The sequence below is a fragment of the Trichosurus vulpecula genome, chromosome 6 (genome assembly GCF_011100635.1).
Source record: "Trichosurus vulpecula isolate mTriVul1 chromosome 6, mTriVul1.pri, whole genome shotgun sequence".
NCBI lineage: Eukaryota > Metazoa > Chordata > Mammalia > Diprotodontia > Phalangeridae > Trichosurus > Trichosurus vulpecula.
Genome location: NC_050578.1, coordinates 185,797,525 through 185,821,188, shown reverse-complemented (window position 1 = coordinate 185,821,188; position 23,664 = coordinate 185,797,525). Strand labels below are relative to the sequence as shown.

The window sequence follows — 23,664 nt, the reverse complement described above, 5'->3', positions numbered from 1 at the left end:
GAACAAACTATGTGCTTGAGGAAAGAATTTTCAGGAAAGAGGATTCCATTTGGGTTTAATTGAACTGTGTTTGAATCTACAGCTCTAGTCCCAAGGACATCAAGCCACCTAATCTCCCTCGGCTTCAGTATCCTCATTTGTAAAACAAGAAGGCTGTACTAGATGATCTCTAAAACCTCTTCCAACTACAAATCTCATGAACCATGCTAGTTATGATTATTCATGCAAGATGGGATGGAGGGGATTGTACCTGGTAAAATTCTTTAGTATAGCCTAAGTGAAATGCTACACAAATATGTTGTACAGTGGATGATCTAAGTTCTGATATCAGATGAGAAGTCGGCTACATTTTTATTGTCTTATTCATTATTACCAAACTTTTTAAGGAAGTGAGCTATTTAGTAAAAGAGATTCATCATCAACAAAATCAGTTGTTTTGTCATGAGAGGGAATTTTGTCAGATTTATTTCCCTACAGAGAAAGTCTATACTATTTAGATCATCAAAGCATTTCTTTTCATTAATACTTTAGTTATGTAGTCTTTGGAGAGCATATTAAGACTACATGAAACTGTCTTCTGACTTTTACTAAATACAATAATATTCATTAATTGGCAACATCAAGTTGCTATTATTAAGTGGTATAGGGGAATTATAGGAAGATGGCATTGTGTTAAGACCTAGAGGAACCCTGGTCCCCAGTAAGCACCACAACAAAGCTCTAAAAATACATCAGAAGAAACATTGATAAAGAGAACCAAAGAAAATGTCTATAACCTCCTCTATCCAGTCCAGGTCTGCACAAAGAGACAATCATCAGAATCCTACAGAGGCTTTGAGTGGAGACGATGCAGAGTAGGCAGAAAACAAAACTCTCACATCCAGCCCAGATCCACAAGAAGAAGAAATGGTCCAGCAGAGGACCCAAGCCCAAGCCACAATGGTAAAGATCACATCAATATCTGGGAAGCAAAGCACATGGGATCTCACAAAAGGCATGTTATCAATGCAATCAGCAGTATCTGGTTAGAGTCTAAAAAGAACATAACCATTTCCAAGCTGGAATGTGCAGAGAAGGAGACAGAGAAGGGACTGAGATCAAAACCTAAATTGAGCAAAACCCAGGAATTTCTGTACAAAGTTGAGACTAATCAGCCACCATATTCAAGACAATATCCAAGAATACTAGAGGAAAAAGAGTAAGAATCAAGCACAAAGTCTTAAACCAGAAACTGAGACTAGATATGAGTGAAGAGAAGAAAATACCAACTACAATGAAATACTCTAGATTGAGAGAAGGCTGAGAGGCAAATAGAGCAGAGGAAAGTGATTCCACAGCAAGTTCAAGTAGAGTGTCAGAGAAGAGAATGTTCTGGCCGCAAGAACTACAAGAGGATCAGAAAGAAATGAATGAGAGATAAAATGTAAAGTTGAAGGAAATGACAGGGAGAAAAAATTGCAAGGAAAATTCATAGCTAAGAACAGAGAAGATGGTAAACCTACTGGAGAAGTAGATGTGCTGAAAACTAGAATGGGACAAATAGAAAGCAATGATTCCATGAGACAACAAGACATATTAAAAGAAATTCAAAAGACAGGAAAAAAAAACTTCAAGAAAATAAAAAGGCATACGCTATCAAAAATAACTGACCTGGAAAACTAATCAAGGAGAAAGAATCTAAGTATCATTAGATTACCTGACAATCATGACCAGAAATTAATCCTGAATACCATATTTTAAAAAAATCGTAAATGAAAACTTTTCATCTACTTAAAATCAGAGAGTGAAATGGGAAAAAAAAGTCAACTCCTGAAATAAAACCAAAATGAAAACTTCTGGGGACATTATATTCAAAATCTAGAACTTCCAGGTCAATAAAAAGATAAATACTGCTAACAGCCAAAAAGAAAGAACTCAATTATCAGGAAGTGACAGTGAGGATTACACAAGATCTGGCAGTTTCGACTATGAAGGATGGGGATAGACCAGACTATGGTATTCCAAAAGGCAGAAGATGAAGGCTCACAACCAATAACCCATTTTCCAAACTTTGCAAGAAATGTCATTAATTCATCCATACAACAGAAAAGAATAGAATAATGAATTAAAAAGCAAATATGACAGTCTGTTCTTTACAAAAAAACATATAAGATTCACAGGTATAATCCTCTGGTTAATCTTCTATTCTTTAGGAAAAATTCTAAAAAGCAGGTGTTATAGTAGAAAATAGATTTGGAGTTAGAGGACATGACTTTGAATGCTGACTCTGCTTTTTTGTTCATCTGTGTAGCCCTGGGCAAGTTACTTCCCTTTCATGGGGCTCAGTTTCCTTATCTGTAAAATGAAAGTACTGAAGAAGATGATCACCAAGATCCTTTCCCAGCTCTAAATCTGATGACTTGAAGAATAAGGTCAGGGTCAAATACCACAGGATCTTAAAATTTCAACATTAGAAGGTACCTCTGTGGTCATCTAGTCCATCCTGAATAACTAAATTTTCCAGACACATGAAACCAACCTCTTTAAATTATATGATGCCACAATATTGGAGCAACAAGAGCTCTCACCCTCTCATTTTACAGACGAGAAAACAGAAGTCCAGGTAGAAGAAATGATTTGGCAGAGGTCACAGAATTAGTAAATGGTAGAACTGCGAACTGAAAAAAATTTTTTGACTAGTCTGACTTCAAAGCTTGGGAATTAAAATAATAATAATGATGATGATGATGATGATGATTTTTATATTTTCTAAAATATACTCTTTATTTTAAACATTATGAACTTCAATTGTATATTGCCCTATAATATATAGTAAGACACTCTTTGGAGTTGTTGGGGTATGTAGTGATATTTTCCTTTACAATAATGATTCTATATGATTCATTTATTCAATTCCCTTGGCTACTTTTTATAGTTTTGTTGTTTTTCCCCTAGCAGTCAGTTGTACTTATAGCTAAGAACATTTTGTTCCTCTTAGTAGCCCTTCTCTTCTTTCTAAATTATTCTAAGCTACGAAAACTTGTTAGGATAATTTGTAAAGTGAGAGAATAAAGATTCTGAGTGAGGCTTGAGGGACTCTAATTTGAATAAAGTGCATGTGGCTTATTACAAACTATTTTAGCTGTCCAGGGACTTCTCTGGCTTATTAACTGAAATTACCACAAAAGTGACTTCTGGATAAATGAGTTGTTACTCTACTAGAATGGATTAGGTAAACATCTCTCTTTAAATAAAATACAACATGAATATGGAATTTCAGGGGTCTTTTGTCAGCACTGAAAAGGGTGTAGCTATGACAGATGATCAACTAGTCTCTGCCTAATGTTTGATAACATTGGGATGGTGGCTCTTACCACAAGAGAAGACTAAAAATTGCTTGTGGAGGCTATAATCTCTTACTGACTCAGAGAGGGAAAACATTTGCTATTTAACGCCAAGTGGAAAGGGGTATGTATCACGCTATCTAGATCCAAGGACTTACTTATCTGCCAGGTACAGGCAGCATCCAGTTACCTCCCAAATGCATCTAAAAAGAGAAATCTCTTCAGCTGTATACGGACAGAATTTCTTTGTCAAAATTTTGGTTTGAACAAATATCACAGAGCAGTTTAGCACAGACAGGATTTGTCCCAAGAGAAACTGACACAAATTCCTTTCAGACAGGAACTGCCACCTCAGCTGCAGAGCTAGGATGGCCAGGTGATAGGATTATGGGTACTGGAAAGTAGCATTATGACCCAAGGTAGCTCTTAAATCTGTTGGACACAGAATGTTAAAATTCGTGACCATTAGCAAAAGTCTCTAATATAGTACAGTATCTCTATGCTCAAAAAGGCAGATGCTCCTATAGACTCAGTCCAAGTTGTGGGTGTGTGGCTTGGGTGTGACAGCACCCTGCTAAATTTGTGAAGCTAACCTTGCCAGCAGGCTCACACTGATTTATGGAATGAGACGAGAGCCACTGCAAAGCACCCTGGAGTGTAGCACAGAGCAAGGCAGGGTGTCCCTGCCTAACTATGTGCTGGCAATACACAAGAGGATCCTGACATGAAAATATTTCTGGAGAGAATCTGAATTGGCTAGGATCCCTTGACACTGGGAAAACTATGTCTGGAATACGTATGTTTCAATATCACATTTCAATATCATATCACAAATGAAGTGGCCCACAGGGTAGAGAGCATCCTTAGGAAAAGAATCCATCTAAAACTAAAACCATTAGAAAGGATATGGCTATAAGAGACAGAAAAAATACACATTCTCTACCTTGGAAGTGTGTGGAAATCACTAATAACCTTATTTATATTTCTTATCATACACTCGCATAACACTATATAGTTTACAAAATGCTAGCACATAAATTATATCCACCCAAGCTTACTAAGCATCTATGATGTGAAAAGCATGGTGCTTTGTAAAGAAAGAGAAGCAAAGCTAGACATGGTACATACCACGTATCAGAGGACCTTATGTGTGATCCTGGTAATGGCAAACACCCATAAGTGTGATGAGTCAAAGGAGAGAGATTCAGATACAAAGTGCAACTGGAAAATGTGAGGAGGGAAGGGAGGGGCTACCTTCTGCAGGGAGAGTCACAACAGCTTCATGGGGGAGGTGACATCTAAGCCATAAAGAAACTCTCCAAAGTGGAACGAAGAAGCACATTCCAAACATGTTGTATGGTTTATTCCAATACAGGGAAACTTAGGTCAGGGATTGTAGCCCAGTTTGGCTGGAACATTGAGTACATGAAGGTTGGGAATACAGGTTGAGGCCCAAATCTGAGAGGTCTTTAAATGCTTAGTGCAGGAGTTTTGTATTCCACCCTAGAACACAGTTTCTTAACCTGGGGTCTACAAACTTGTTTTTATTAATATTTTGATAATTATATTTTGATACATTTTGTTTTCTTATACAATCCTATGAATTTTGTTTTACACATGTCAAAACTCTATTCTTGCTTCAACAGATCGCCAGAGGGGTCCATGATACAAATAAGGTTAAAAACTCTTGGCTTAGTGGAAATAGGGAACCTGTAAAGAGGTAGGGAATAACATGATGACATAGTAGAAAGAAGGTTGAATTTTGGTGTCAGGAAGACTTTTGTTGTCGTTCAGTTATATCCAACTCTTCACGACCCTTTTTGGGGTTTCCTTGTCAGAGATACTGGAGTGGTTTGCTGTTTCCTCCTCCAGCTCATTTTACAGGTGAGGAAACTGAGGCAAAAATGTTTAAGTAACTTTCCCAGGATCACACAGCTAGTGTCTGAGGCTGGATTTGAACTCAGGTCTTCCTGAACACAGGTCCGGCTCTCTATCCAATGCACCATCTAGCTGCCCCCAGAAATCCAGCCACTGATTGTTATTAGCTTGGTGGTCATGAACAAGTCATTCCATCATTGTAAGCCTGAGCTCCACAGAATTTAGATTTAAAGAAATAGATTTAAAGGTAGATGGGACCCTAATTAAAGGTCATCTAACCTAGTCTACTGAACCTAATTTTACAGATGAGGAAACTGAAGCCTAAAAAATGTGAGGTGAAATGAATTGCCCACAAATGATTAATAGAAGAGCTGAGATTAAAACCCAGGTCCTCACACTTCGAGTGCAGAATTTTTGATTCAAAAATTATTTATTAATACTTAGTATGTACCAGACTCATGATAATTTCAGCAACTTCCTCACAGGGTGTTTTGTGAAGTTCAATCATATAATATGGCCTTTTGTGAATTGTAAAGTGTTTTATGTCATTTATCATTATTATTATTATTATCATTATTATTATTATTATTATTTACAATAGAAGCAATGCAGTTTGGTGGATGGAGAGCTGGCTTTTGAGCCAGAGAGGCCTCGGTTCTAGTCCTGCTTTGGAAACATACTGGCTGTGTGACCCTGTTCAAGTCACATGATCTCCCATTAGTCACCTAGTCAACTCAGTAAGACTAAGTCGCAAAGAAGGTGCCAACTCGGATTAGTTAATGGAGTTTTATTATCTGGAAATTAGTTCCTTAATTTGATAAAAACACTATTCCAGTCCCTGGGACTATTTTATATATGTGTATACATATATACATATATAAAATTATTAATATAATAATTTCATATAATAATATAATAATTTATTCAAACTATATATACATACATATATAGTTTGAATAAATTATTTCTTTTTATTCTCCCAAATCATTCTATAAGTAAGGCAGATACTATTACCATCACCATTTCACAAAAGAAGAAATAAACAAAGCAAAGCTAAGTTACTTCTCCATGGCCACTCACTACCAAACAGCAGAGCTAAAGATTTACCCTAAGTCAAGCACTGTTTCTAATTTTGGAAAAAACCTACCTGGGACTCTTCACGCACATTGTGTATCAATACTTAACTCAGAAGTACTAGTAGTGATGCGGGACGTTAGTCTTTTTGTTGCTATGCCTGACCTATGAGGATTTCCCCTTGATAAAAAGATTCCAGTGAGACATTTAAATTTTATTTTGAAGAAAAGGATCCTATGAGGTAAAACATCCAATGTGTCACATATAGCCAAAAGCTTTTCATTTCTTCCAGCTGGACTGGAATATTATTCCCAGAGCAAAACATTGGTAGGACTAAACCTGTACAAGACTTCACATCGAAATGAACCTAGTACACTGAGCCAGCAGAGCAGAATTCCAAGCATCCTAAGCTCACATAATGAATGGTCAGCCCTGTGAACTGTCCACTGTCTTCCTTTCTGAAACTTATTCCTTGCCTCCCCTCTTTACCTGGTAAGCTCAGTGCATAAAACCATTGATTACTTTGGTAGACCGTGTGCATTACCCATGGCAAATGCCCACTCTAGAAGGAAGGTGCTTCCAGGAGCTCATGATGAAGGCATAGGTTTGATTTTATCTTATCAATACTGTATAATGAGTAGTTGCCAGAGGTAGAAAGATTTCTCTCTCGTTGATAGTCAGGGCATGCCACAGGCTTGTCAATGCTATTTGTCATACTTCATTGGGGAGATTCAGAGTTATACAAATACCATTACAAAGTTAGAAACCAGAATCTAAGATATGTCTCAATTTGGACCCTTACTATGAAGCAACTAGTCATTTCTCTAATAGGAAATTATGATTGCACATTCAAGGTAGGAAATGAGAAGAATTTCAATAGCTGTGCTTCCAGAACTTTAAAGTAACAAACTTAAGAGGGGGGGAGAGGAAAAGGTAAGATTGTAAATATAAGGATTGTGATGAACATAAACTAGCTTTTATGTAGATTTAAAGTGTGCAAAGTCTATACGTGTTACCTCATTGGTCCTCAGAGCAACCCTGAGATAGATAACATTATTATCGTCATTTTATAGGTAAAGAAACCAAGGCTGATAAAAATTAAAAGACTTGTTCAGAGTCACATAACCAATAAGTGTCGGAGGCAGGACTGGAACCCAGGTCTTCCTCACTAGGTGATGGAATGCTCAGAGCACAGGAAGACCCAGTTAAAATCCTGCTTCAGCCACTTACCTCCCTCAGCTTCAGCTTCCCCATCTGTAAAATGGAGGCAATAATAGCATTTATGGCACCAAAATGTGTTATAAATATTGTTATTATTAATTATTATTATATACCAAAAGATGAGTGACTTCTGTTATCAGACAATTTGGGGGAAAATATATTCAAAAACTTCCAAAAAGTAGGAGATTTTTTACTACTTTACCTATACTTTGTTAAACATTCGGCGGCAATATCAGTGCCTAGAGACTTAGCAACAATAGGACACAGCAGGTGATCCCTAGTCTTCTTTCAGAGCTCAATTAGCCAGTTAACCACCTTTCCTTCCTCTCTCCCTCTCCCTTTCTCCCTCCCCCCTTACCTCTCTCCATTCATCTCAAGACACAAATCTATCTTCCTTCCTTCCTTCCTTCCTTCCTTCCTTCCTTCCTTCCTTCCTTCCTTCCTTCTTTCCTTCCTTCCTTCCTTTCTTCCTTCCTTTCTTTCTTCCTTTCTTCCTTCTTTCCTTCTTCCTTCCTTCCTTCTTTCTCTTTCTTTCTTTTCTTCCTTCCTTCCTTCTTTCCTTCCTTTTTTTCTTCTTTTCTTCCTTCCTTCCTTCCTTCTTTCCTTCCTTCTTTATTTCTTTTCTTCCTTCCTTCCTTCTTTCCTTCCTTTTTTCTTCCTTCCTTCCTTCCTTCTTTCCTTCCTTCTTTATTTCTTTTCTTCCTTCCTTCCTTCTTTCCTTCCTTTTTTCTTCCTTTCTTCCTTCCTTCTTTCCTTCCTTCTTTATTTCTTTTCTTCCTTCCTTCCAAGGTGCTAATTTGGATCAATATTTCTCCTTAATATTGCTTACTGTTATGAAAGGGCAGCAAGAACAAAGCAGCCGATTGTTGACTGGTCTATAACAGTGTAGTACTGAATGAATGTTAAGTGGGATGTGAAGGCGATAAGAAAGCCTGCCAGAGTTAAGTTTGAGAATTCAATAGTGACTGCTAGTACACTAATGTGCACCATAAGAATAGTAAAATCCAAATTAAAAAATGCCATACATGCCCCCACCCGCGAAGTCATCAAGCATAGCCTGAAAATTCCATTGGGCAAGAGAAAAACATACCAGAGAAGCCAATTAGCTTTCACTCTGAGAAAGAAGGCATTCCAAAGTGGGGGTGGGGTAGAAAGGGATGGAAATCCTGCCAGAAATGCTACCTTCACAATAGCACTCCCTATCCACCAAAACGAAGTACCACCTTCCCCATTTTGGGGGACCCTCTCGACAATTCCTGGGGAAAAATGTTTGGTTCAACATTATCGTAAGCAAGAATATGACTCTATTTATGTGACAAGTTGACAACATACAATTTCATGCTTGTTGAACTGATCGGTGTTATATATTCACTGTGAATATTACGAAGGCTCACCATTATAAATATGAAACAGTATACACTTATTCAAAATAACTCCACCAGTAGCAATTTATAGCCTGCTTGTTTGTGTACTTATGAAGTCCAAATGCCACCTTAAGAAGCTGCAGCTCACAAAAACAGATGTGCAGTGTGACTGTGACCAAAATGGATTTACGATGACCTATGTGAAAGGAGGCTATTACATTTTGGTCTGCATGGCAGCTGACACTAGTTTGTATTTAGATATGTGACTGGTGGGAACACTGTGTCCTTAAAGGCTTGTTTAAACACAGGCCAAGACATTTGTCCAGTGTATTAATTATTTTACCACTGTTCCAAGCAAGTATTATTTTTCTTTTTCTCTCTTAAAAAAACAAAAGGCCCACACATTTTCACAACTTTGAGTAAAGATACAGTAAGTACTTTAAAACCTTCCAGGTGAAATGCTGTCATGTCTTCTAGAATGCCTGTATGACAGGACTGCGCAGAGATCATTGGCACTTTCTTGATCAGATGCCTAGGAATTGTATAAGGCCCCCAGAGTCATCAAACAATAAGCTGTCATTTAGGGGTGGAGTTTTCCCTTCTTCTTTCCTGCTTTGGAAAGCAGATTTCAACCAATAGAGAAGAGGACACTTCAACAGGACACATAAGAATTCCCCACGAAGAGCACAAAGAGAAACCAGACAACCTGTTGAAACTCAATTTCAGGAAAATTACAAAAGTATTTCCCCTAAACAACTGAAGAGGATATCTGGAACTGCAAAAACTGTCTATGTTGTTTGAGAGTTTATAAATCAGGACCAGCTACTTTGTGGTAGTTTATATATGACTTTGTAAAAAAAAAAACTCTTACTTCTCATTATGGCAGTATTATTTGGTAGCCTTCAGAGCTCTGGCAACACTTGCTTGTAAAATCTGCAAAACTTAAATTTCTCATTTGTATGTGGCAAAATTCAACTCGAAGGCATTTAAAAGTGAAATGGAAATTGCTCTGGGTATCTTTAGATGGTTCTCTATTTTTTATTCACTTAATAAACCTTCTTCCTCTTGTTTTGTGACTTATGCATTCTTCTGGTCCTTTGGAATGATGGATCTCATTTAATTTTTCAGTCTCCTTGGGCTTTATTCTGCTCAGAAAGTTTGCTCTCCAAAACCTGCATCAGTTTCTTTTCATATTTGCTGTTCAATTTGCTATTCAATCAAAGAGAATATGTTGTGTGTCCACATACTATGTCCATCCCATAAGATCACACAATCACCTATGATCATTTATCAGGTACTTGGCAGCTCTTAATTGGCTTGTTTTTTTTTATGATCTCTTATGCATGAACTGTTAGGGCTAGCAATCTGCAGCCTTGTTTATAAGGCCATCTTAATTTGAGCCTGAGCATCTCTTCTTTTGTCACAGAGCAATATTTTTCAGTAAAATCCCATTTGCCCCAATAAAACTTGCTGTGAGCCACGTTTTAGAATGATGTAAGTATTCTTGGTGCATCTAGAACACATCAAACATCTAATGTACTGCAATTATGATTCCAATAATCTACTTATTAGTCCCCAATGATTTGAGTGCCTTCCTTAGATCCTTACTGATAAGCTGCCCACTGTACATTTTCGCCTAAAGCCATTTAGTTTAGGTTTCAGACATGCTGCTATCCTGTTCATACCATCCTACTCCTTCTAGGTGTTTTCCTTAGCTTTAGTTTTACCATTATGCCAACTAGAACATTAAACACACTGTTTAAGTCCTATGTTAAATCACAATCACTTCCTATTAGCTGTTCCAAGCTACCCATTTTTATCAACAGTTACTTTATTAAATCCTTAATAATATAGATGGAATAGTTAGTTAATTTGTGTGTTGAGCCATGGATGTTAATTTGTAAACATAATAACATACTGCAATCATTTGCATAATAGCATTTTAATCTTTTTAGTAAAAGCTGTAATTCCCTACAAAGTACACTGCAGTAGAAACTAAGTGACTATTGGTAATAATAAAAAAGGCCTTAAAATTCTGATCCTATTATGGTGTTGGAACATACCCAAACTGCTTCCATAATCTCTGAAATGTTACTGTTCTCTGATTTAGGTGTCTGTGTCAAGAATAAAAATGAAGTATAACTGGTAGCAGTAGACGATTTCCTAAATGTAATTTAGTATTCACTAAGCACCAGCACTTTGCAAATAGCTCTGAGGCTTTCCTTCAAAGTTCAGAGCTCTAGTTATGCATATTGTGGGAAGTACACCATGCAGCTCACCTCTAAACTCTGTTGTGCTGAATAGATGGCTATGATAAATCATGCTGATTTAGCACAGAAGGGCATCAAACATCAAGGATTTGACTACACTGCTTGTGCCCTCTTCCCAACATATTCCCCTACTTTATTGCCCTCTATCCACTTCCCCACCTCCAAAATTGTGCACATTCTTAGAATGCCTGCCTCTGGCTACTAATTTGGAAGGGGAAAAAATTTAAAGTTGGAGGCAGAGGGATGCTAAAAGAAGCCAGTTGAGAAAAAAAAATCTATAGGAGGTTCAGTCCTCTAGAAACCCATTAACACCAGTCACAAGACTGGCAAAGAAAACATTGCTAGTTGTTTAAAAGTCAGGCCAAGTCATTTTACGCAAGATCTGGTAATTCATTAATCAATCTGGCTGCAAACCTTGAATGAATAACTTGCAGTTGTAATGGAGAGGAGTAGGCCCACAAAATATTGGCATTTATAATCTGAAACTATGCAAATTAGCTAATGATTTTAACAAAAAAAAATCCTACCACCATACTGGAACAAACTACTCCAAATGGATAAGAAGTCGTTTATGTAAAAAATTTTCCTTTGCCAAGAATAAAGTGTTTGTTTTCTTGTGGATCTCTCCTGTTTTCCCTCTGTTCTCATTCTTGCTATTTGTAATTCAGCATCTTTGGCAGCCTACAGTAAAACACAGTAGCCTACTTAGCTTTCAAACTCTACTTCATAAAGCACTGTTGTGAGAGTAATCTAAGAGGTTAAAAAAGCAGCAGCAATGTTCTTCATCGTCTTTATATTAAAAATCGATTCATTTTATAGAAACAGCAACAAAATCTGGCATTATTATGTGAGCAGATTCAGTAATTTCAGTGATTACTTAATTTTGTTGTATTTTTTGAAATGTTTCAATCTTTTATAGTGCAGACTTTATGGCTCATCATTTTATTAATTTTTGTCTTCTGTTCTTATCCAAGGCAGAATCTATTGATTTGTGCTTATGTGACACTACTTAGATGCTGTGCATATGTACACATACACATATTGTGTCTATATGGTAACATAAATATGTATGATGCCACTGTATAAATAAGAGATCTGTCCTGCATCCTGGTGCTAAAACATTAATAACTTTAAAACAGGTTATGATATTTTTAAGGGGTAATGGACAATGTACCAGCTCCTTCAAATTCCTGCTGAAAACCTTACTGTGCTACAATTTCAGCACCAATAGAATCTGCTCTAATTAACTCTTTCTGGCTAAAAGGGAGCAATTGCCTCACTAGAATCTAAGTCCCAAACTAATGCACTTCCACAGTTTCTAAGTTATAATTTAACAGGAAGAAAGAAGAACAAGCAAATAATCTAACTTGAGATTTTAATATCTCTCTGGGAGCAAAAAAAAGCATACTTTTCAAATCATGAAGCCCAATACTAGAGATCATGTACTGTCCTACCTTTAAGAATTAGTCAACTTTCATGAAAACAGCTGATGCAGCTTTTTGTGACCAGAGATTTCTGAGGTTCACTTCTGTTTATAAAAGCCACTACTAAGAAAGTTAGTGATGGAGAAAGTTGACTATGCAATTAGCTTCCTGTGACTTACTATTTGCAGGAGCTTATGCCAACAGGCACAGCCCTGTGGGTAAGGATTCCTAAATCATATATTTCCAATGGTCAGCATAGTGGAAGGGGGAAATAGGGTGATAAACCAGATGTCCCCAAGATAAGCCAGATGTTATCAAGTCAAGAAGTATAAAACAATGTTTAACTGCTCTTTGCAGATGACTACACACACACACACACACACACACACACACAAACTTTCACATTTCACGCTAAGCCAACAGAACTAGAAAAGAAAGTGACATTCAAGTTGAGTCAGATTGCGGGTCTCTCACTTGTGACTGTCAAAGAGAAAAGCATAACAATACTACCAGGCTAGACTCTGAAATGGTCTATAACTGCACAATAAGGGCACCATAATAATCAGAAAAAGCTCCACAAATCTCCAGGAATTTCAACATTCTGTCATTTACCTAGTCAGAATAGTTATCTTTTTGCTCGAATGGTTATCATTTCACAATTTATAAAATATGCTTCATATAAATATCATTACCGAATGTAACAAAAATCTGGAGCCTTGACACACTTAAATTAAACCAACGAACAAGTATTTACCAGTGCAAATGGGAAAATAAGTCAGAGACACATGCACAAATTCTCTCCACAAATGTTTAAGCTGAATTAAATTGGGTTTTGAGGGCTTAATTCCATGTAGGATTTATCTTTTTAGCATTCTTAAACTTAATTAACTAAAGCACTTTGTCTGGAACTCTTTATTAAGTCATATACTTAGAGTTGGAAGAATCCTCAGACATTATCAAGTCCAACCCCTTATTTTACAAATGAGGAAACTGAGGTCCAGATAGGCAATGACTTGCCCAAAGCTCTGCAGGCCTTCATTATATTCTGCCCTGGATTTAAATTTATATCTGTGTAAGGTGAGTCCTCCCAGCAGAATGTAAGCTCCTTGAAGGGCCAGAGTCATTTTCTGTCAAATAGCAAAGTGCCTGGCACACATTAACTCTTTAATAAATTTTGTCAAATATTCGTCAGAAGCTAGAAGTCAAGGAATTTTCTTCCATGGAGATTTTCAAAGACCCAGCAGACAACTATGCACCTATCTTGGTATAAATGGAATTTTGATGAGATGACCTTTCAAGATCATTGTTAACCCCACCAAGTTAATTGACTTCAACATCTAGTGTTGTTGGTTTGAAACTATCAATACTTTTCTAACACTAAGATATCATTCAATTTCCATTAAATTCAATTTAAAGTATTTGGAATCAAACCTCTCTTTTATCACTTTAGGTCTGGAATTTCTTTGCTATGTCTCTTCTTCACCATTCCCTCCATTTCTACCATGATCTCTGCCTCTGTTGCCCAAAAGAGCTTGACAGTTCCAGTGACTTGCTAAACAGGACCCTTCTACATGTTGCTACCAGTTGTCCTTTCTTAAACAATGATTTTCCTTCTCATAATTGATCCTTGATAGAAGCCTCTCTTCCTAGATCTTCACGTCCCAACAACTTTGCCTAGGGTTTGATGACCCTTCGTAACCAGACATAATCAGCTTGATCAACTCAATCTAGCTGCCCTCAGTGTAGAACAGAATGATACAGAAAGGGCACTAAACTTGAAGATGTGAGACCCAGCTATTCTTGTTCTTATCTACATGATTATTGCCAAGTCCCTTGGACTCCCGGCTCATTTTCTTCATTTGCAAAATAGGGATAATAATACTTTCACTAAACAGTAATTGTAATAACAACTGGCACTCACATAGTGCTTTAAAGTTTACAAATTACATAATTATCCATCTTGATTCTCAATAATCCTATAAATTATTTTTTAATGAGCATGGGCCCATGATTTCATCGATGTGGGAAATTCCTAGTGCAGAAATTCCCTCCATTTGTGTAGCCTGTCTACACATGGTACATGTCTACAAATGGTAACTTGTCTATGGTTTATATAGCTGCATGGAATACTGGGAGGTTAGAGGACTTATCCAGGGTCACACAATTTGAAATAGGGGCAACTTGATTACAAAGCCAGCCCTTGCTTTGCTATGCCATGTTACCTCTTACAAAGTAGTACTTTGTAGGTACCATTTTACTAACAAGGAAACTGACTCAGAGAGGTTAAAACTTAACCAGCTAGCATCATGGGTAAGATTCAAAACTGGTTTTGCTCATGACGAAGACCAATGCTCTTTTTACTATGCTTGTTACTGTTCAGCCTCCCATCTACTTCACAAGTTTATAAGGGATAGATTTTGTAAACTATAAACAGCTATCTCAGCAAATGAATATATCTGTTCATTCATTCAGCCTTACCCTCCACCTATTCTTCAAGGCTTAGCTCATGTCCAATATCCTCTATAAAAATCTTCCGTTTCTATTCCCTTAGCTCCTATGGTATCTAGTCTGTACCACATAATTTGGCCTTAATTCACTCTTGCCCATATACTAATTATTTCATGAAAGTTTATATTGGGTCTCTCCCCCATTACATTTTAAACTTTTTGAAAATTGAGATCATTGTCTTGAGCTTCATCTCTACATGCTATATTATCTACCATTGTCCTAAGCATGAAGTAGATGTTCGGCTAATACTCCTTGGACAGTTGAATGGTCCAGAATTCTTAATGTATTCCACTTATCATTTTAGCTCAAAAGAAAGATGAGATATGCAAATTTAGGGACATCTCCACTCCAAATGTTCATGTGAACTACTTGTGCCTGACCTGTGGTAGAGCATTCCAAGCTCGTATGGGTCTGATCTTGTACCCGACCTGTGGTAGAGCCTTCCAAGCTTATACTGGTCTGATCAGCCACAGTGGGACACATTGTACCTTGATTCCGACATAGTGATGTCATTCTGGTCCTCTTCATGCATGAACAACAAGCACCAATCACTTTTCAGCTGATGTGGGAATTAGAGTGGGACGATACCTTCACGATCATACGGTCTAGTGGCCCTTTCATTTTTCAGATGGTAATAACAGTCATCATAAAGTACTTTAAATGTTGCAAACACTTTTACAGCTATTGTCTCACTTGATTCTCACAACTCCTTGAATAACTGGCCACTCACATACCACACATATATGTATATGTATATATGTATACACACATGCAATAACATACATACATATTTAACACAGTAAGTACCATACATTACATATAATGGCTATAATGTGTGTATATGCATATATGTATATATTGAGTAATTTAAGAAAAATTGGAATAATCTATTCTTCTTTAAAACTTTATACATGAGCACACATAAACAAATAAATGAAAACAATAAAACTGCTAATGCTGGCAGACTTCCACTTGCCATCACTAACTAGCCTCAGAACATCTACCAAGTCATAGTCTCACAACATCATACTTATTGTCCTCAAGCATCCCAAGCAGCTGCATTCAGAAATAACAGAGGCATGAATGAATGTCCCTTATTCAGTTGTACGGAGATATTAAAGCAAGTGTCGAAATAAAACAGGGCCAAGGCAGCCCATATTGACCCAGAAGAAGCAGTGCATTATTAAAACTGACCCCATGCTACACATATTTACACACTGCTTCCCTATAAAAAGTAGTCCTTTATTCTCTACCTTTGAACAATACACAAAGGCAAGTGAAGGAAGGAAGTTATGTTGCAATATTTTGAAACATAAATCATGTTGCTAGCTGTTCCAGAGACAGCATCCTGTTTTTCTTTTACAGGTATCATAGGCACTTGAGGCTATACCTTTAGCCTTTTGCTAAAATTTTCCAAAGCAGTGATGAAATTACACCTGGACACCTGCATTTACATATTCAAACACTGGTAGTGCAAGAAGGAACACCTGTTTGTGTGTCTAGTTACTCAACCTGAATGTACAAATGTGCATTGAAATAGCTTTGTCTGTCCAGGAAATCCTTTGTTTTCCTACATTTTGACTTTTAACTAGTTTAGTTATTTCTCTGTAGTTAATTGAAATTGAATGGCCACAGAGGAGGTGGCAAAAGTATGCTATTATCAGAAACTTTTATTATAATTTTTAAATCTTGCTATCTGATTTTTTTAACTAGCAACACATGGCCTTTAAGGTAGGGCCTTGAAGAGGGTCCCAAAACTTGTGTCCCATTTTTAGTGTCCTAGGACAAGGCATTTAACTTCCTTGTGCTTTATTCTTTCCAGAAAGGGAGACTGATCAGACTTATCATAGATGAACTACAAAGAAGAAGTGTATTTAGCTTGCTTTGCACAATACCAGGAATAAGTAGTCATTGAGCACTTTTTTGGATTTGATGACTTAAGGTTTTGAGATCCTTGGAAGAAAAGTATAAGTTCTGTTAAAATAGATAAGAGACATATGTTCCTTGAAATAACTTGAACACAATTTTTCCTTTAGTGGTAAGCACCATAGAGCAAAGACAGCCAGACGTCCTTTCAGAAAGTAGTTTTTATAAGGAGACCTGACCTCACCTATGTCCAAAGCATGAACTCTTTGTCAATTGCTAGAATGCAACTCCATAGGAAGACATGGAATAAAAGTATATTAACCATACTCAAATAATCCTTTAACTGAAGTTTGCTACACCATTGCTACAAATAATCACATGAAGATAACCCTGTATGTTTGTCATCTACAATAGAAGAGACAGTATCAGTATTTAGTGAAGTACTCTCAGTAGGCCATCAAAACTCTTGCTCTGCAAAAGTACATACACACAATACAATATGTGTGTATGTATGTGTACATATACAATATATGCTTGTATATATATATATGTATACATATACATATATATAGTACATACCATATATATTATATGCAAACATATTCTCTCTCCATATTATATATATACAGATATATATATATATATATATATATATAATATATATATATATATATATATATATATATATATATACATGTGTATATGTGTGTGTGTATATATGTATATATGGGTAGGGCTGCTTCTCCCTCAAGGAGAGTTATCATCTACCAACTCAAATTTTGTTTTCTAATGCTCTAGGGATCTCAAATAGTTATATATCATACTAGGTATCAGAACTGTTAATACTTTACTCTGTTTCTTAAAAACTTGACTTTCAGAAATCTGATTATGGTCTGACATTACTCTGGAAGACCTGGGGTGTTTACAGTTTTACAAGAAGTAATGTTTACAGCCTTATTTAGAAATGAATGAAATACAGAAAAATAAACTTTTCCCCCTCCCCAGGTCCCTGAAAAACAAAATTCTTGGCAGTTGAATCTTAAAATACGAAGTACAGGAGCAACTGTACTGACTAAGCATCAACTTTGGGATATTTAGCTGAAGAACCAAAGATCCCAATAGTATCAATATAAAATTTCACAAAAATACAAGTAGGTTCTATATCCTTAGATGGCAATTTAATGAGAAAGACAGCTTGCCTCTTATGTCGATGATTTGCTCTCTGTTTTTGTTTTTTGATCCAAATAGTATCCAAAAGTATGCTCACCCAATGTTGAAGAGCTATCTTTTAAATTAGAGCTTATTGAGGTCCTATCCAACGACAAAAGAATTCAAATTCTATAGAGGTGAGTATCCTTTCCTTCTGTCTTTCCTTCTTTTTCTCTGTTTCTCTCTCTCTGTCTCTCTCTCTCTCTCTGTCTCTCTCTCTCTCTGTCTCTCTCTCTCTCTCTCTCTCTCTCTCACACACACACACACACACACACACACACACACACAATCTGTTTATTTAATGCAGCGTGACTTAAAATTGCCCTGTAACCTGACAAGTGTACTGAATGAAGAATGTTCAATTTACCAGTTTTAACCAGCCAAATCCTCACATGAACTTTCTAAGACCCAATTGAGAAGCCTGGGAAAAAATGACTAACCACAAATCTCCAGGGTTTCCTTCACCTTTTTTCCCTTACACACATTTCAGTGATCAGCATTGTGAGTTCTATTTGCCACCTCACAAGGTCCCCAGTCTCCCACATTTTCTCCTTTTTTGTTCCAGTCTCTGACAAAAAAGTGGCCCTTCCTTCTCCTCAAGAAGATCAAGCCTTCTACGTGTCTCTTTGATCACCTTTCCTTCCATCTCCTCTGGAAGTGTGCCTTATTGATCACACAGTCTTTCCTGTTCAATCTTTTCTCACCTATATCTCCTTCTCTACTGCCTACCAACATGCCTAGGGCTCGTTGATCCTTAAAAATCCTTCACTTGACTTTGCCAGACCCCCGTTCAAACTCCTTTTCCTCTCTTTCCTCTCCTCTCACTCTCTTTTTGTCCCTTCATAGTCAAACTTCTAAAATGCCAAAACTGTCTTATTTATTTATCATATACTTAATTCTCAAGCCCTCGCAGACTAGCTTCTATACCACTTCAATGAAACTGATGCCTTATGGGTTACTGCTGAGCTCAAAGTGCCAAATCAGATGGCTTCTTCTCAATTCTCAGTTTCCTTGATATCTCTGCTGCTTTTCACTATACTGACCATCCCTTCTACATATATATATATATATATATATATATATATATATATATATATATATATATATATATATATATACATATATAGATATATATATATATATATATATTCTATTCCCTGGCTTTTGGGCCACTGTCCTCTCCTGGTTATCCTCTGAGCAAAGTGATCACTCCTTCTTAATCTCCTTTCTTAATCATTATCCATACCCCACCTCCAAACTGTTGGTATTTTCCAAGGCCTGGTTCCTCTTCTTATTTTTCTCTATAGCCTCTCTCTCTGGGACTTCATCACATCTCCATGGGTTCAAGCATCATCTCCATGGAGGTGACTCCCCAATTTTTATATCCAGATCTATTCTCTCTCTTAAGTGCTAGTGCCACCAACCACCTTTCTTAGATGGTTCCACTTGCTCTCCAAACTCAACTTCTCCAAAGCAGAATGAACTACCTTACCCTGAACATGCCCATCCTACAAACGTTTCTATTTCTGTGGAAAGTATAACCATATTTCTAGTCACTCAGGTTAGCAATCTAGGTGTTACCCTTCAATTTCCCCTCTACTTCACCCACAATACCCAATCAAGTGCAAAGTCTTGCTGATTATGCTTCTACAATATCTCTCCTGTCTGTCCCCTCTTCTCCACTCAGAGGGCTGGGAAACCTGTTCAGGGTCTCTTCATGTTTCAACTGGAGAATGGCAATTGTCCTAATTATCTTACTTGGCCTCTCTTTTTCAAGTCATTCTTTTCTCCAAGCCATCCTCCACATAGCTGCCCAAATCTTCTTAAGGCACAGATCTGACAACGTCACTATTCAAATATATTTAGCCTCTGCCTATTGTCCTTAGGATAAAATGTAAACTCCACAGCTTGGCATTTAAAGGCCTCAACAAACTGACTCCCACCTATCTTTCTAGATTTATTGAATAGACTCTCTATTCAATTCACTTCACATCTTTAGTAAGCACACATTATGATAATGGCACTGTGCTAGGTACTAGAGATACTAAGAAAAACATGAGATAGTCCTTGACCTCAAAAAACTTACATTTTACTAGGGATAGGGAGGGGATATGACATATACCCAGGGTTAGTAATTACAAAGCATATTCAAAATAATGTGAAGTAATTTCAAGAGGGAAAAGTCAGTAACAATTAGGGGAGGGGACATCAGGAAAGGCCTCATGAAAGAAGCTAGGGATTCTAGGAGACTGAGATGAGGGAAGAGGGTGATGGCATAAAGGAAGGTGGCATGTTACAGTCAGACTGGTCTGCTAAATGTTCTCCTTCTGCATTTCATTCGCTGCCTCTCAGTCCTTGTATAAGATGTTTCTGTTGCCTGCCTCCCCCCTTCTACCTAGTAGAATCCCTAACTTTCTTATGATTCAATTCAAGCCCCATTCTCTCTCTCCCATCTCCCATTATCTTGTATTCATTTACACATTTACATGTTGTATTTGCTAGTAGGATGTATACTTCCCAGAGTCAGGAATCATCTTCCATTTTTATACCCATCACCTAATACAGTGCCTTGCATGTCATACGTACTCAACATTTGTTGAACCGAATACTTCTCTTGCTTTTCAAATAAAAAGAAATTATCATAGAATAAAAACACCTTTAGAAAGTATTCTTAGCTGGTTTTGTGTCATTGTTTCCTCTGGCAGTGTGGTCAAGTCTATGTGCTCCTTTCTCAGAATCATCTTTATAAATGCATATTATAAAATAAAGAAGATAGTTTAAGTTGAAAGGCAATTGAAAACACAGATATAATGTTTTTCACATCCAAATTCAAGGACATCCTGAAATCTATTCACAGAGCCTTTAGAGGTTTGTGAATCCTATGTTAAGACTTCCTGCTTTAAAAGGAAGGCATGTTGCCCATTCCCCTACATTTAGGCAGAACAACAAATTAATCAACTTGGAGAAAGAAGATTCGATCCTATTTTTTTAATATCTAGAAGATGCTTGATCTAGCTTTGTAAATGATGGCTGTCCTCCAGAAGCACTCTCCCATATCTTAATCAACAAATAATTATTCATTTGAAGTCATTTGTATTTCATATCAGTCAATTTATTAGTCTTCATTCAAGGCACTCCCTAGATTACTAAAGTTTGGAACCAGTGAATGAGATTATCCCAAATAAATGAAGTGTACTCCAAAGAAAGAGTGTATTTTGTACAATTCAAATGATAATAAGTTGGTAGTTAGATGAGGTCATAGAATTTATCTGGTCTCGATACCCTCATTTTACTGATAGGCAAAACGAGGCTCATAAAGGTTAAGTGACTTGTCCATGGTTACATAGGCAGTAAGGAGCAAAGCCAGGGTTTGAACCCAGTTATTGAATGTATAAAATATTTGAACTAAAATAAATCTTAGAATCATCTGTTCTAACCCTCTCACTCTATAGATAAAGACACTTAAGCCTCAGAAGTATAGATCTCACAACTACAGTTTACCTAACTAGCTCATGGTAGAGCCTGGACTCTCCTAACACCTAACTCAGAGCTTTCCTTTTGCTACACATGCCTGTTTCTGGAATACAGAAACTGCTAAAACTTCTTACCAACAAATCACTGCTCATATCTGATCATTTCCTCTGGACAAATAATTCTCATGTTTAAATGGGTTATGAAAAGAAATATGGAAAGGCATTCCTATTAATGAATTTAGAATACCAGGATGGTTAATTTATAAGTTAGTAGTGGGGCACTGTATAGACACCTTAAAAGGAAGCAAGTTGACCTGTTTTTGAGGTATTTCCAATATTAAGAAACAGGGAACCCTTTTTATCAAATACAATATGAATGTGGCAATCTAGTTGAGACAGGGATGTGGACAATAAAATAATAAAAACAGCTCACCCACTTTATAAAGTTGGCATTTAAGGCCCTAGGTATAAAGGAGTGCATTATTCCATATGAATTTATATTGGGCATAAGTTAATGTCATGCTCAACTTTTTCTCTTTCTGTGCGAAGAAGAAGACAAACAGGTTTAGATTTTGTTCTCCTTTGTCACTAATTCTCTGTCCCCAATTATTTCATAATACCATAGCATTTCATCATATGGTCTTTGTAGTCTCAAAAGAAATAAAAATTTAAAAAAATACCATACACACATTCATTTGTTTCCAAGTATTTTTTTTTTTTTACCACAAAAAAGTAAATTGTCTTACGGTAATGACAAGTCTTTTAAAGATATCAGTGTAAGAAATACTCATGCTTTAGTACTTAATAACATTTTTCAAAACGCTGGTTAGGAAAAGAACAATTAAATATGGAGTTCCCAAGAGGGACCTCTTTACCTCGAATATATTTGAAGATTCATTGCTGTACTGATTGGAAATGATTTCTGATTGGTCACTACACCATTTGAGTCCACCTAGGAAGCCGTCTGCGTCCAAGTCATTCACGTCTAGTTCAGAGAGGTCAAGTTCTGGGAGATCTGGGCAAAGAGGCTGGTCTTCACCAACAAGAGCAGCACACTGTAGGGGTGGGAGAAGAAAAAAAATGACTTTCATTAACTACAGGAATTTATTAAACTGCAGAAGCATGTGATAGGAATTAAGCCTGGGTTATTTCAAATGACTTCACAGAAGTTGGTTATCTTTGTCTTTAATCATTAGAAAAATATCACATAATTTTCATTGTCTTTATTCTCTAAGGGCATTCTGTATAACCCATCAGCTACATCCCAAAGCAAAGGAGAGGACTGGTTTAAGATTGTGAAAACATCTTTTATTCTAATATCTTTCACATTTATTTTCCAAGGAACCTCTTTGGTTATTCATATATAGCATCATAAAAGCTCTTCAATTGTTGCCTCAAACAAGTGTTTTTCAAAGAGTGATCTGGGAATCATGGGGGTCCCAAAATACTTTTTGGTGGTCTATTTTCATAATAGAACTAAATCATTTTAATTTCAAATATAATACATAGCAATAGATATACCCTTCATAAGAAAAGTTCTTTTTGGGGAGGAGGGCTCTTCAATAATTTTAAGAGTATGAAAGGGTCCTAAGACCAAAATGTTTGTTATTAATATTTGCCATGCTTTGATTTTTTTTTCTTCCCAACTGAACTGAGGCTTTTCAGAGTGACATATACTCTTAGAGAGCTGCCTGGGCTACTGAAAAGTTCAATAGCTTGCCATCTGTGGTCATGAAGCCAGTATGTGTCAGACACAGAATTTGAACCCAGATCTTCTCACTCTACACTGTGCTATGCTCCCTTTAAAGATAGAGCTGCTTCCATAAAATGTAAACCTAAAATGGACCTAAATCATTCCAAAACCAAAAAGAACTAGAAAAAATAAAGGAATCAGAAATGTAATATCCTTATGTGTGCTGCTTAAAATACTGGCTATCATGCATTGTCATCCCTATAAGTCTTTCCTTGGTAAATAAGCAATTCCTCAACCATATCACACAGGTTCTACGTCACTAATCCAGGAATAATGGTGGTAGAACAGTGGAGAGAGCACC

The 23,664-nt window shown here is 36.7% G+C and overlaps 1 protein-coding gene across 5 annotated transcripts in view; it reads right to left on the bottom strand.

Annotated features, from left to right (window-relative positions):
* PPARGC1A (PPARG coactivator 1 alpha) overlaps positions 1-23,664 on the bottom strand; it is a 784,344-nt gene that overhangs the window by 104,155 nt on the left and 656,525 nt on the right. For all 5 annotated transcript variants that reach the window (XM_036762810.1, XM_036762813.1, XM_036762815.1 and 2 more), the window contains exon 2: positions 22,486-22,665. In XM_036762810.1, coding sequence (XP_036618705.1) covers positions 22,486-22,665 — 180 coding nt within the window. The remainder of the gene's footprint in view (positions 1-22,485; positions 22,666-23,664) is intronic.